The sequence below is a fragment of the Tinamus guttatus genome, unplaced genomic scaffold (genome assembly GCF_059628265.1).
Source record: "Tinamus guttatus ecotype Peru unplaced genomic scaffold, ASM5962826v1 Tinamus_guttatus_pri_ptg000043l, whole genome shotgun sequence".
Classification (NCBI taxonomy): Eukaryota; Metazoa; Chordata; class Aves; order Tinamiformes; family Tinamidae; genus Tinamus; species Tinamus guttatus.
The window spans coordinates 460857-474723 of record NW_028288577.1 but is presented as its reverse complement, the minus strand read 5'-3'; the positions used below and the strand labels follow the sequence as shown (position 1 = coordinate 474723).

General features: G+C 54.5%; 1 protein-coding gene across 1 annotated transcript; it reads left to right on the top strand.

The window, feature by feature from the left end:
* The first annotated feature begins 2732 nt into the window (after positions 1 to 2732).
* Positions 2733 to 6374, top strand: SRSF1 (serine and arginine rich splicing factor 1). Its single transcript, XM_088535746.1, has 6 exons — positions 2733 to 3101; positions 3325 to 3509; positions 3784 to 3956; positions 4220 to 4406; positions 4838 to 4957; positions 5863 to 6374. Exons 1-5 carry the CDS (start codon positions 2908 to 2910, stop codon positions 4858 to 4860), a joined length of 762 nt encoding a protein of 253 aa, XP_088391872.1. The 5' UTR covers positions 2733 to 2907; the 3' UTR covers positions 4861 to 4957; positions 5863 to 6374.
* Positions 6375 to 13867: the final 7493 nt, after the last annotated feature.

Genomic DNA, 13867 nt, shown 5'->3' with positions numbered 1-13867 from the left:
GCGCGCGCTCCCGACACGGGCTGCGAGATCCGCTGATCCAGGAGCTCCACCGGAAAGCCAGGCTTTGCGGCACTCTCATTTTGAAAACCAAAGCTTCACATTGGATAGCAGTCAGCCTTTCCGCAAGATTATTCGCCATTGCCCTCCTGGTAATTTATTTTCTGCATAATTACTGTGTTTAATGATTCTCCACATGCACATTTTGCCAGAAAGCCAGAAGTGACTCTGACAAAGCAAACATGTTTTGCAGCTTATCCAACTGTTTTAAAGCTATCTGTTGATAATGCAAAAACCAAAAATGTAATGAGAAAGAAAATATTCAATAATTCTATAAAGAGACGCTTCATTACGGTAATTAAGGCAATCATTTAAAGTAGTTACGAGGATTATTAACACACAAATTAGGCAATGGGGTTATAGCAAACTAGACAGACTTAATACTATTTTACAATGCCTTAAAGAGTAACTTTCAGCAATTTAATAAGCTTTTAAAAATGAAGAGTATTTTTTGGCAAAGGATGGAGCTGCATTTATACCAGAAGGAATATGGTCTCAGTTTTGGGGGAAGGGGATTCAAATTTTGTTTTTTAGATAGGTACTGAGTATTTCTACTGATTTGGCAAATGACCACATCAGCTCATTAAATTATGCTGGCTCAAATATATATTTACCAGAAGCATCCAGTAAACTCACCTCTAGGTAAACCCTAGAGCCACCTGGGTACTACGGTCTCTGCTTCACCAGTTTATATTTTGGTTCACAGTCATGACATTGTAATGTTCTTCACAAGATGTAGAAACTCCCTGGACAGTTGGTAGTTTATACTTTGGTAAACCACCACTTTTGAAGATGGGCTTTCTTATAACATCTTTCAATGATTAACAACAGTCTTTTATTTAAACCACTAGCAATCTAACACAGTTATCACCAATGTTAAAAATCATTAGAGCAGAACATATTACTGTACTTTGACCTACATGAGAGAGAAATGAAAGGCATTTATAATAGTAAAACACGTTACAACATCATACTGCAAATACTTTTCTAAGTCATTAGGACTGTTATTTTTTCTGGAAGAATATACATTTTTAATCAGCCCATGACAAATGAAGCATGCATGCCAGGCACTACTAAAGAGACACATTTTTCAAATTCCCCTAATTAGCTCTGGAGCCCAAAGGGTTTTTCTGCATCCTCAGACGTTTCTTTACCCCTCTGCTGTGGTCAGTCCACCATGCGGACTCACTTGTGCCAACGCGGAAGGTGCCGCAGCAGGAGAAATGGGGGATACCCAAGGTGTGACTGACTGAGCTGCGCTTCAGGTGTCCTCTGAGAGCAGGTATTGCTCTGAGAAGCAGAGCATTCTTGAAAACGAGGCCGTCAGAAAACACATGTCCTAATGCAGCCTTAAACACCGAAGAGGAGCTACTGGCCACAACAGTGTTTTCGCTTTTTTTTTTTTTTTAACTGAAATTTGGGCAATCTCATGGCATCTTCACTAGTAAGCAATTGTTACGTTGGAGCAGTAACAGCTACTGCCCAAACGGTTCTTCCAGGGCTTTGTGACATACCAAATACACTGGTATTTAAAATGATTTTATGCACTTTATAACCTTGTGAAGATGACCGTGTTTTTTGATTCGTTCTGCTTCTTCTCCAGGGCTTTTGTTTCTGCCTTCTCTTGCACGGTTTGCAATATTTCCTACACGGTATTTCCACAGGTTTGCTGCACACACTCCCGCAGCAGCATGTCACTGAGGATCCTAGCCCTAAAGCACGCCTCTCTGAGACCTAAACTTCCCTCTGTTCCCAAAGGCTCTTTGGACTCCCTTTTAGTAGTTTAAGCTGACTACAAAGCATACACCCAGGCATATGCATTTTCAAGGTCTGTTTATTCTCTCCTGCTTTGGCTCCCAAAGTTACACCACCGGGGCTTTGACGTGCTATCCTAGAAGACAAGTGTCCCTCCCGAGCGGGACAGCGGCTCGGCCTGCCGCAAGCTGAGGTAAAAACTCCCGGACTCGGGCAGGGGAGAGCAGCACCAGCCGCTAAAAACCCACCCGCAAGCCGCGACTCCAGCCCTGCGAAAGGCAGGAGGGCAAGCGGGGCCGAGCGCTCCGCCCGGAGCCCCTCGGGGCGGCCATTTTACCTCAGCGGCGCAGCTGCCCCGCGGGCAGGCGCCGCCCCCACCGGCTCCCGCCATGCGGGCGGCCCCGGTCCCGTAGCCCCGGGGGGGCTCCCTGTCCCCGTCCCCGTCCCTGTCCCTGTCCCTGTCCCCGTGAGCCGCTTCCCGCTCCGCCGCTCCCGCCCCGCCGAGCCCCGCGGCGCTCCCCCCCCGCCGCGGTGCACTGTGGGGCGCTGCCCGCGCCTTGGCGCCAAGCGGCCCCGCGCGCGCTGCACGCTGGGACACGCCCCGCCCCTGCCGGGCCTTCTTGGCGTAGACTCCGCACCGGAAGTGACGCCGCGGGCCCGCCGCCGTGACAGCTGCCGCCGTTGCCGCGACCCTTCCCGCAGGCGCTCCCGGAGGAAGCAGCCAGCTCCGCGCAACCCCGACGGCAGCGCCGCGCCACCGGGACTGACCCGCTCGCTTAGGGGCCCCACCGGGGACAAACAATAGAGGGACTATTTTTCTCCCCAGTGCTGCGCATGCGCAAGAGGGGGTGCGGGAGCGCGGAGGGAGACGCGAGGTCGCGCTCTGGTTCGGCTGTCGCGGGTGGTGCCGCGTCCCGCGCGAGATCGCTGCGCGCAGGAGGAGCGCGAGGGCCGCCGCGGTCGCCATTTTGAAGCGGTCGCCGTGGGAGGCGTCGTGCGTGCGCTCCCCTGTGCCCGGCCCGGCCCCCGCGCCCGCCGCCCCGTCCGCGCGCCGAGCTCCGGCTCGCCACCGCCGCAGCCATTGCCGACCTTGCCATGTCCGGAGGGGGCGTGATCCGCGGCCCGGCCGGCAACAACGACTGCCGCATCTACGTGGGGAACCTGCCCCCCGACATCCGCACCAAGGACATTGAGGACGTGTTCTACAAGTACGGCGCCATCCGCGATATCGACCTCAAGAACCGCCGCGGCGGGCCGCCCTTCGCCTTCGTGGAGTTCGAGGACCCCCGGTGAGGCCCTGGGGAGGGGGGGGGGGGCTGTCCCCCACGCGTGTCCCCGTTGCGGGCGCCGCTCCCCTCCCGGCCGGGGGGGGGGTCGGCCCCCGCCTCGCCCTCACGACCGTTTCCCGAGGCGGCCCCCGCGCGTGGGGCGGGGGTGGGGCGGGCGGGAAGCGGGAACAAAGGGCGGGGGGGGGCGGGCGCGGGCCGCGCTCACCGCCCGTGCGGCCCGCAGGGACGCGGAGGACGCCGTGTACGGGCGGGACGGCTACGACTACGACGGGTACCGCCTCCGCGTGGAGTTCCCCCGCAGCGGCCGCGGCACCGGCAGAGGCGGCGGCGGCGGGGGCGGCGGGGGCGCCCCCCGGGGCAGATACGGCCCCCCGTCCCGGCGCTCCGAGTACAGAGTCATCGTCTCGGGTGAGTTGTTTCTCTCCAGCTGAACCACTTTTCCTCCGGCGCGCTCCCTGGTACCCGGTTTCCCTGTGGGGCAGTGATGACTCTCTGCATTTGGCTTCTTCAAAAGCATCACCTCGGGTAGCCCGGAAGAGATGCGCTCTGTGTGGTGCTAGCGGCTTCTCGAGGCAGCTTCTCTCCTTGCTAACTAGTCCCTCTCTTGCTGTGACATGCTGCCGTATGTAAAGGAGATGCTAATGCAGTTCATCTTTAAAGTAATACATTGCTTTTTATTCAGGGCTGCCTCCAAGTGGGAGTTGGCAGGATTTAAAGGATCACATGCGTGAAGCAGGTGATGTATGTTATGCTGATGTTTTCCGAGATGGCACTGGTGTCGTGGAGTTTGTACGGAAGGAAGATATGACCTACGCTGTGCGAAAACTGGATAACACTAAATTTAGATCTCATGAGGTAGGTTTCATGCTTATTTTGGGGCCAGAATTGGATACAAAGGGCTTAACGATGGGATTTGAAGGTAAGGACGTGTGGTTGCCATCGTATTAACACACAGAGCACCCAACCTAAGCCCGTAGCCAGTTTATTGTTAACTAGGCTTCGAAGACTTGATGTCTGTTTCTGTGCTTTGATAAACAGTATCTTGGATCTGTCAGCATGCCTAAAACAATGGCCCTAAAGCCTAGACCCTGCAATCGAAAGTTCTGTCTATTCAATAGGGAGAAACTGCCTACATCCGTGTTAAAGTTGATGGTCCAAGAAGTCCAAGCTATGGAAGATCTCGGTCACGCAGCCGTAGTCGTAGCAGAAGCCGTAGTCGAAGCAACAGCAGAAGCCGCAGTTATTCCCCAAGAAGAAGCAGAGGATCTCCACGCTACTCTCCCCGTCACAGCAGATCCCGTTCTCGTACATAAATGATCACTAGCAATGATCTTTTTGTAGAACCCCATGTTGTACACAGTTTTCCTTTACTCAGTACAGTCTCTTTTTTCCTTTTTTTTTCTTTTTCTTTTTTTTTTAATTCAAACTGTTTTATTCAAATTGGCTGAAGTGTTGAATTGCATTCTTGTGTAAAATCCCTAGTGAGTATTTGCTCCTTAACATCAACATTCCCCCCATGTCTTTGGTAAACTGTATTTTAATTGATGTCAGTCAGGGCTGTTCCAATTTAGTTATAGTTACATACCAACATTCTTCAAACTGTGGTATTGCTGTGTAAATGTCTCAGTGTTCGGCTATGGCTTATACAAGCTGGGGATGTTGGGATGTTTGTGGCTAACTTGTCTCTTCTGGGGGATCTTATATTTTATCTTGCCTTTTCGTGTGTCTTTCTGTAGACATATCTGAAGAGATGGATTAAGAATGCTTTGGATTAAAGGATTGTGGAGCACATGTCAATCATTTTAGGATTGTCAAAAGGAGGATTGAGGAGGATCAGATCAAAAATGGAGGCAATGGTATGACTCCAAGTGCTATTGTCACAGATGAAATTGGCAGTATTGACCTTATACTGAGAGACAGGTTAATTGAGTACATGCACCTACTTGTCACTTCAGGCATGTTTTAGTTATTGCAGACTACAATTGCTCTTTCCTTTAAGAACATTTTTTGGGCAATTGTGGCTAAATACTTGCTTTTGTAATTCTTTATTCCATTCTCGTTTTTTAAAGGAATAAACTGGGACGGGGTGGGAGTGCTGGTGTACTTTGTCATGCAGCATTTGGTTACAAGTGTTAATGTTATGTAGTATTTGTACACTTGTAGATAAAGGATATCTTCAAATCAGATAGAGTATAATATCAATACTGCTAAAGTCTGCATGTCCTCTGTGTGACTGATACAGCGTTGCTATTTCATTTTTTTTAAAGTACCAGAATGAAAGCAAAATAGAAAACATAGATGGGAATAATTTCTTAAGTCTCAGCCCTTCCCCTCAGACTAATTCAGAATTGACTCACCAGTATGTTTGAAAACTTCAGTTAGTTAATTTTGTTACCTTCCAGACGGGAGTACTAGCTATAGTTTAGACATACAGTAGGCGGATAGCTTTAGCAGTAAACTTTCCTGATTTCATAAACATTTTTTGCAACCACAAAACCTGTAGTTTACCACCGTACAAGCAATGTTGGCATTTTCAGTTGACATATGTAAATATTACAATGTTTCCTCCAAATAATAATTAACATTTCTAGAAATTATCTGAGCATCACCATTCAAAAGTTTGTTTTGGGGAATTGATAGTTATTAATGTACATCTTTATTAATTGATGGCAAACATAACTGATCATTCCCCAGAATCCTATTTTTTCATTACAGTATCTAACTTTTTGCCTCCTCTTTTTTGGTTTTGCTGGTTATAAAGGTTTGGATTGGAGAGGGCTCACTGGATCCCAATCCTTGGAGCTGGATCATTGGATTCAAATCATAATGTGGATAGGATAGGGAGGCTGAATTACAAGGATTCATGGAGCGGGATCAAATTACCAGGAACATAGGAGTGGATTCCTGCCCCAACCAAACCGCATTCGTGTGGATATTTTTTTATTCAACTCAATTGGCTATTCCAAAGAATTTTTTTTTTTCCTATTTTTGACGATTGGAGCCCTTAAGATGCGCGATGGAGTTTTTCATTTTTTGGTAAAAGGAGCAAAGCGAGGACCTGGAGAGGTACGCTGGAGCAATCTCCTTGGAAGGATTCAGCACGAGTAGATGGTAAACATTAAAGGGGAAAAGGGGGGGTTGTTTAAAAAAAATAAAAAGTAAATCAATAAGTTGTTTCTCTAAATTTAAAGTCAAAATTGGAGTTAAAGATTAAGTAGGTTTTCAATTGGCTATTGCCTTTTTTCTTTAACAAATAAAATTTTTAAAAAAACATGCATGGTTGTCATTATTTGTTGATAAGAATCTTAACCTTTGACTGCTTTCCCTGAGGAAATGTAGCATTAAATTTTGAAAGTGTTCAGACGAAAGAGTTCATTTTTCGGCAAAGACTATTTCGCAGAAGGGGTTGATGTCTGAGTATCAGTTCAGTCGTCTTAAAGTCAAGGAGATGGGCAGAATTAATCACAAGACTAGGTGGATGGGAAGAATAAATTTTAATGGCTTTTAAAAGAGGATGCTCTAATGTTATTGGCATCAAAGCTCTTCTAAAGAGATTACAAATTAAAAAGCATAGGATGGAGCAGGCTCGTTGGTTATGTAAGAGGGGAGAAACAAAAAGCCTGATGGAGTGATGTGGGTGGAAGGTTCCTCGGTGCGCGCGTCCCCGGGGCGGTGGGCTCGCCGCGCGCAGGAGGTGAGTGCAGGTTATCGAGGAACGGGGTTGTGGGCAGTAGGTCACCCAGCCCTAATCATTAAACCATTACTGCATCGTGTAGGTGGCAGGTAGTAATATCACTCATTTGCTCAGCTCGAGCCTGGGCTATCAAGGGTAGGAGTTATATAAACACCTTAAGTACACAAATATTACCACTTCGTTGATGAAATAGCTGCTTATGTTTGGATATGGGTTAAATTTACAGTGAATTAATAATCAGCACTTGAATAGAAGAATCTCTAATAAGCAGACTCAGTGTGGGGGGTTACATTAATGGTTAAGTGGGGTAGCTGTATAAATATGTGCTCTTGGTTTTCACAGGCAGCCCTGTAGGCTGCTGCTGCTGCGTGCCAGGGAAAGAGCCTCCGGAATGGAGCAGGCCGGGATGGCTGAATGTCCAGGTTGGAATCCTGCACTCGTGCTTGGGGTGAGATGTGCAGATTGAGGGTTGAAATGCAGCGTGCTGGCACGTGTAGCACTTGTATACGGTGACAAATGGAATCATTTGTTACAAAAGGGTATCCCCTTGCAGAAATACTATATTGCCACAGGGGTGTGTGTGTGTACATATAAATATATATATATATATATAAAGAGATGTATTTTTTGCCAAAGCTGATGCCAGTGTGAGTAGGAAGTAGAAGCAGGGCTTTGCGGGGAGGACAATGAAGGCTGTTAGTCACAGCACTGCCTTAGTTTGGGTGCTCCGGAGCCATGGGGATCTGCCAGCTGGAAAAGGCCTGGAAAGGAGCAGGAGCGCTGGCTCCTGCGTGGGTGCAGGCAGCGCATCCTGCAGCGGGACGGGAGCCGTGCGGGTACCTGCTATTAAAGCAGGGGAAAAGCAGCCTCAGACCGCTCAAAGTTCTCAAAGCTTTGGGGTGTCTGTGCGGTCCCGGTTAGCGGCATCCAGAGTGCTGTGCTAGAGCAGGCAGCCACGCACCTGCTCTGGGACGTGCAGGGAAGCAGAACTTGTTCTGCAAGGGGGACCTGAAAAGAGTTATTTGCCTAAGCTGAGAGCAGGCAGCTCCTGCCTGCACACAGGCTGGACCAGGAGAGGAGGAGGAGGAGGAGGAGGGCAGGGGTGCTGGAGCCTGTGAAGGGAGGGGGCTGCGTGGTCTTGTGTGCAAAATAGGGGATTCGGGTTCTCTACGGGAAGCTGCTGCCCAGCCGCTCGTGCTGGGCCATCAGGAGTTAGTTAATGAGCCAAATGCCGATGCACGGGCTGGTTCAGCTCATCCCAGAGGAGGAAGGGCAGCGCGGGGGAGCTGCGGCGCCGCAGGTGTGAGCGAGGCTCCCGGCAGGACGCGCTGCTGCTGCGGAGGGAGCCGAGCTGTGCGGAGAGGGACCGGTGCTCGCGGTCTGGGGCTCGCGGCCGAGCGACCGCTGCGCTCAATTCCCTGCCGCGCTGCTGCGGGGTGCAGGCCGCCTGCAGCCACCCCCGCTGCGTTGGCGATGCGGACGTTTCACCTTGGCGCAAACGAGGGCTTTGAGTCCTTATCCGGTGCACGTCGCCCCTCTGAAGCAGGAGGCCACTAATCCCCTCGGTCAAGCAGGAGCGCTGCCTTTCGGTTCCTTGTGGAAAACGGAGTCATTCCGCAGTCATTTCTCCCGTTTTGGCTCGTCACGTGGAAGAGAGGATAAAGGACCTGCTGCTCCGCTTGGCTCTTCTGTTCATCTGCCACAAGCCATCGATGTGAGGCAAACAGGTCCCGCCGACTCGAAATTTTGCTGTGTGTGATGGGCACAAGATGTGCTTCACCGTGGTGTTACAGCATGAATGTTGGTAAAGGATTTTGAGATTCTGTAATAAAACAGTTTGCAGCGCAGAGCTTTGGTTTGTTTCAGAGCTATTTCCTGCAAAATGCTTTCTGTGGCCCTTGTGCTCTTCATAGCCAAACATGCAGCTGACGGCCTAGAGAGAAAACCAAAACCACTTAACGGGAGTTAATCAAGGCACTTCCCCAAGTGCCGCCTTTAAAATATTCATCGACAGAGGCCAGCACTGCTAACAGTCTGTAAGCTGTTTTCTGACTGCCATAAAGGAGTTTAACATGATTAGCTGAGAATCTCAGGTAAAAATCTACATGACGCTGGTGCTGCATTAGGAAGAGGTGAGGCAGCTGCATGACTTCCTCCTTGGAACGCGGTCCTGCTTTTTAATTATGCCCCATCTCGGGTTCATGCACTTTGCGCCCGGGGCTGCCGCGAGCCGCGCTCGTAGGAAGAGCCGCGCGCGCGGACGCCGCGGCCCCGCACGGCCCCGCTCCGCCGGGGAAGGCGCCTTCCAGGCACGGGTGTTGCAAGTCACTGGCTTAGGCAGCTATAGCTGTTGGGTAAAACATTTCAAATTTACTTCAACGTTTTACATAAATTAGTAAAAACAGGTTCCAGGGGAAGGAAGCCAGGAGTTTGCTAGGTGCTCTGTTAGCAGATGTTCCCAGAAGGCGATGTTAGTGTGGTACCATTTCAAAACCGAGCCAGAAAGTGTCCCTTTATACAGGCATTCTAACGCTCCCCAAACTCGGTGTTTTTAAGACTTCATTGACTCCAAAGAAAATGAAATGGGGAGAATCTGTGAGGTGAAGAGGCTCGAAATCCCCGTGGCTGCAGGGGCAGGGGCACCTGAGCTGCAGGGCTGTTCTGATCGCACCTTCTGACAGTGCAGCAGTCAATAAACCCCAAGTCAGCACTGAAATAGAAACAGTTAGAAAGCTTGTGGTTTCTCCTAGAAACCACAGTTTTGACACTTTTTTTTTCTTTTTAATCAAGACTTCTGCTTTAGAAGAGCAGCCTCCTATTAATTGAGTTATTAGTTGGAGCTTGAGATTTGTTGCTGATGAAGGGACAGACCCTGGCACCTCAGACCCGTAGGTAACTCACACAGGTGACCGATGATCCAGAATGCTCCTGCTTGTGCTGGGGGCAGCTGTTATCAAATGAAGAATAAAATCTTCATATCCTGGTGGGTTTTATCACATCAGTGGAGACAGAGCCTAATTCCTTGGAAGGTTTTCACTTCAAAGGGTCTTATTTGCTTGTTTTAAAGTGTATAGAAAACTTGTAAAATTTCTAGATTTTGCTTTTCAGTGTGGCGGAATCTCATGTATCGTGTCCCGTGTGGTTTAGGCCTCGTTCATGAACTGGTCTCTGTGCTCCCTCCTGCTCATCCACTCCGAATCAGAGCGCTGGATGTATGTGCAACAGTTGTGCTGCTATTAAAATAATTTTATGCACTAATTTGTGTAATCATTAGAGAGCTGAGGAGGTCATTGTTCACCCCAGTAATTACCCTGTATTTTAATGGTGCTCATTCATCCCCTAAGCTAGCTCTGTGTTTGTGAGTTGGCTACGGAGCCGTGCTGCAGGTGCAGTGTTTTATAGGCACCCATTTCCCACGCGAAATGATGGCGCTCGAGCAGCGGGGCCGTCGCTGCGGCGCTCGACAAGCTCCAACCACAGGGGGTTTCTGGTGATTCTTTTGCTGCTGTTTCAAGCTGGCTTGAGAGGCTCTAGTAAAACCTTCCTCTTCGCTGCCCCGGGCTCATTTGACTGCCCCTTCCCGTGAGGTCCCCGCGGAGCCGTTGCCGCAGGGCAGCCCCGTCCCTCCGCGCCGGGACTCTCCGGTGTCCAGCTCCGCTCCGGCTCCGCTCCGGCGCCTCGAGCTGCGTTGCGAGTGGCCGTGGCGACGGGTAGCGCTTTAATCCCAACGCCTCGCAGCGAAGAGCGGAGCGCGGCCGCGGGCAGTAACCCCCGCGCGGGAGCAACTGGTGCAGGAGGCAGGCGCAAAGGGGCACACAGGGGCGCACAGGACGCACAAGGGTGCACTGGGACACACAGAGGTGACTAGGGCACACAAGGACGCACTAGGGCGCACTAGGGTGCACTAGGGCACACAAGGGCACGCAAAGACGCACTAGGACACCCTAGGACGCACGAAGGTGCACTGGGATGCACAGAGGTGGACTAGGGCACACCAGGACGCACTAGGGCACACAAGGGCACACAAAGACACACTAGGACACTCTAGGACGCACGAGGGTGCACTAGGATGCACTAGGGCACCCAAGGGTGCTGGTGGGTTCCGCAGTCTGCAGCGGTCGCCGGCAGAGTGCGCGGGGACCTCCGGGCCGGGCTGCAGGCCCTTTCCCAGCATGGAGAAGGGGGTGATATTCCCTTAACTGGGTGCTGCCCACGGGCCCCGGGAGGCGGGCAGCAGGCCGGCACGGATGTGCCCTGCGCTAATCCCGCTCGCTGCGCGGGGCGCTCCATGGCCAGGCAGGCGAGCATCCGTTATTGGGGAAAATCCGGAACTTCCCAAGGAGATCAACCCCCCAGCCTGCCTGGGCCTGAGGAGAAGCCGCCCCTCGGGCGGGAGCGGCACGGCCGGAATCCCGCGCGGCTCCGCGGGGCCGGGAGCAGCATCCGCCCCGTGCTGCGGACACGGGGGGAGGCAGCCGCTCCGGGGCTTTGCGTCCTGGTGGCAGATTAGGGATTAGCGCTGGATTTCCTCGTTGGCTCTGCCGCTCTAATTCAGCGGTCGCGCTGGCGTGCCTGCTGCGGCAGCGCGGACACCCGGCGCCGCGCGGCCTGGGAATCACCGCGAGGAGCGCGGCCCATTTACCAGACCGTGAGGGAAGAGGGGCTTCTCCGCTCCCGCGGCGCTCGAGTGCAGCCAGGGATGCTCTGCTGGAAAACCACAGTTTGGAAACCAGAGATTTCTGGACATGTGTTTTTATCCAGCACGCACGTGTGCAGCTGCAGGGCGGAAGCGCATCTCGATGCTGATGGAGGGCGATTGGCAGCGCCAGGCGATGCCAGTGCCGCTCTGCGGCGTTTGCCGCTGCTCTGGAGCATCCCGGGATCCCTCCCGCCAGCGCCGGGCGCAGCGGCTGCCGCGGCACTGATACCCGCAAGAGTTCCGCACGCACCGGGTGCCGGGCGCAGATTAGCACGCGCCAGGCAGCGGGAAGAGATAGTGCTGCTGCCCCGGGGCGCGGGGCTAAACATAGCGCCGCTCCTCCTGCCGCTGGCAGCGTTCCCGGGAGCCGGCAGGAAGCGCGGCGGCATCTCCCGCACGGGCAGGCGGCCGCGAGGCCCAGTGGGATGGGAGCCGGCCCGCGGCCGCTGGCGCTGCTGAGGAGCAGCGAATCCGTTGGGAGACGGCACTGGGATCCGCGGGACATCAGAAGGAGGGAGGGATTGCGGCGGGAGCAGGTGCAGCGGAGCAGGGCGAGCCCTCGACGCGCTCGGCAGGCGGGCGGCCACCGCGGGCCTCCCCAGCAGCGCTCGTGCTGCACGGGTGCATGGCCACAGGCCCCCCTGCAGCCCCCATGGCCACCAGCAAGCGCTTGTTGCGGGAGCTGCGGCGCGTCGCCGTTTGGCACGTGCGGGCTCCACACGCAGCGGCTGCGGGCCCGGAGCGGCGCTGCTGGCGCCTCTTCCCGAGGCGGCACACGGAGCGGCTGGCGTCCCCTGCGCAGCGCATGGAGCAGTCGGGCTGTGCCCGGTGCCACTCACCACCCCGAGCGGGACAGCTGGATACGGAGCCTCCTCAGCATCCCCGCTCCCTCGGAAAGGGAAGCGGATGCTGCAAAGGGAAAGCGAGCAGGCACGGCACCGGGAGAGGGAGGCGGCGGGGCCGAGAGGAGCCCCGGAGCGGGCACTCGCCTCGCTTGCGGGCTGCAGCGCTCCGGGCGCGCGGCGCGCGCAGGAGGGTTTCCTCTACAGCGAAATATTTGACAACATCTGCTATTCTTAGCCGCGCCAGCACATGCTCGCGGAGTGAAATCAGAGCGCGGCGCCTCGGCGAGCGGCCGGGGGAACGCGGCACGTCCCTGCAGCGCCAGCGCCCCGGGTGCAGCGGGCAGCACGGCATCGCGCTCCCGCGGCCACGCGGGACCCCCCGCGCTCTGCACGCATGGGCATGGGGCGGACGGGCAGCGCGGTGCAGGTGCTGGCCGCGGTTCGGCAGCTCGGGCGCGCGGTGGGGCCGGCGGTTGCGGTGCCGCGTCCCGCGGGGCTGCGTGCGGCCGCGCTGCCTCCCTGCGCGGCCGGGACGCCCTAATGGCGCCCGCGCAGCCAGCTGCTCCGTTAACCCCCGCGCGCCCAGGGAGGCCGCGGCCGCGCGGCGCGGGCGAAGCAGCCACCTGTTCCGCGGGCCCGGCCGCGCGCCGCTGCCGTGCCGGCGCCGCGGGTTCGCACAGCCGAGCGTGTTTACCCCGCTCGGGGGCACGCGCAGTGTAAACACGCGCTCGCCAGCGCTGCGGCTTTCCGCGCCTCCAGCTGCAGCGCTGGGGAGGGGAAGGCTCGCCGGGCTTGGCACGGGCTTGCCCTGCATGCGTGCGGCTCCAGCAAACGCCGGCCCCCCGCGGGGAGCATCTGCAGCAGCTGGGATCCCCGCGCTGCGAGCGCAGCTTTTCTTCCCGGAATCGCTTCCTCAAAGCGGGATGCAGCAGGTTTGCAGCGGGACTTTGCTGCTCTGTGGTACATCCTCTCCCAGAGGGCTCGGATGCCCCGGTTCAAAGGGAAAGCGCACTCGTGTGCTCCATTTCCCTCTCATCTTCTGTAAGACAGCTCTGAATCCTCCCCTCAACTTTGTTCCTGAAAGTTTTTCCCCCGTCTTGGTTCTTTAATCGCAAAAACAAGAAGCGCATCGCGGCGAGCGTCCTCCGTGCTCGTCGGGATTTCTTCGATGACTCAGTGATACACGCGGGTAGTTCTCTTAGCGTCGCTCACCGCGAGCGCAAGCCCCGGACAAAGAGGAACTCCGCCAAGGCTGTATTAATAAAGCGTTCACCGAAATCACTGACCTGCCAGGAGGAAAACAACCGGGAGCAGCAGGCGTCTCCCATCGGCACCAAGGGGCTGTTTTTCCCTTGGCTTTTCTGCAACTCCTGTTCTGCGGGGCAGCAGGAGACAGAGTAAAGGGCAGGGGAAAAAGCGCTCTTTGAAACTGCACACGCGGGTAGGAAGGGGCTGCTCTGCCCCGTGTGCGGCACCGGGCACGAGTGCAAACCGTGCAAGGAAGTCAAGAGCCGGGAACGCGCCGCGC

Coding starts and splice junctions, on each gene's coding strand:
- SRSF1 (XM_088535746.1), top strand. CDS start 2,908: ATGTCCGGAGGGGGCGTGATCCGCGGCCCGGCCGGCAACAACGACTGC. Junction 3,102..3,324: donor GTGGAGTTCGAGGACCCCCG/GTGAGGCCCTGG, acceptor TGCGGCCCGCAG/GGACGCGGAGGACGCCGTGT. Junction 4,407..4,837: donor TCACAGCAGATCCCGTTCTC/GTACATAAATGA, acceptor GTCTTTCTGTAG/ACATATCTGAAGAGATGGAT.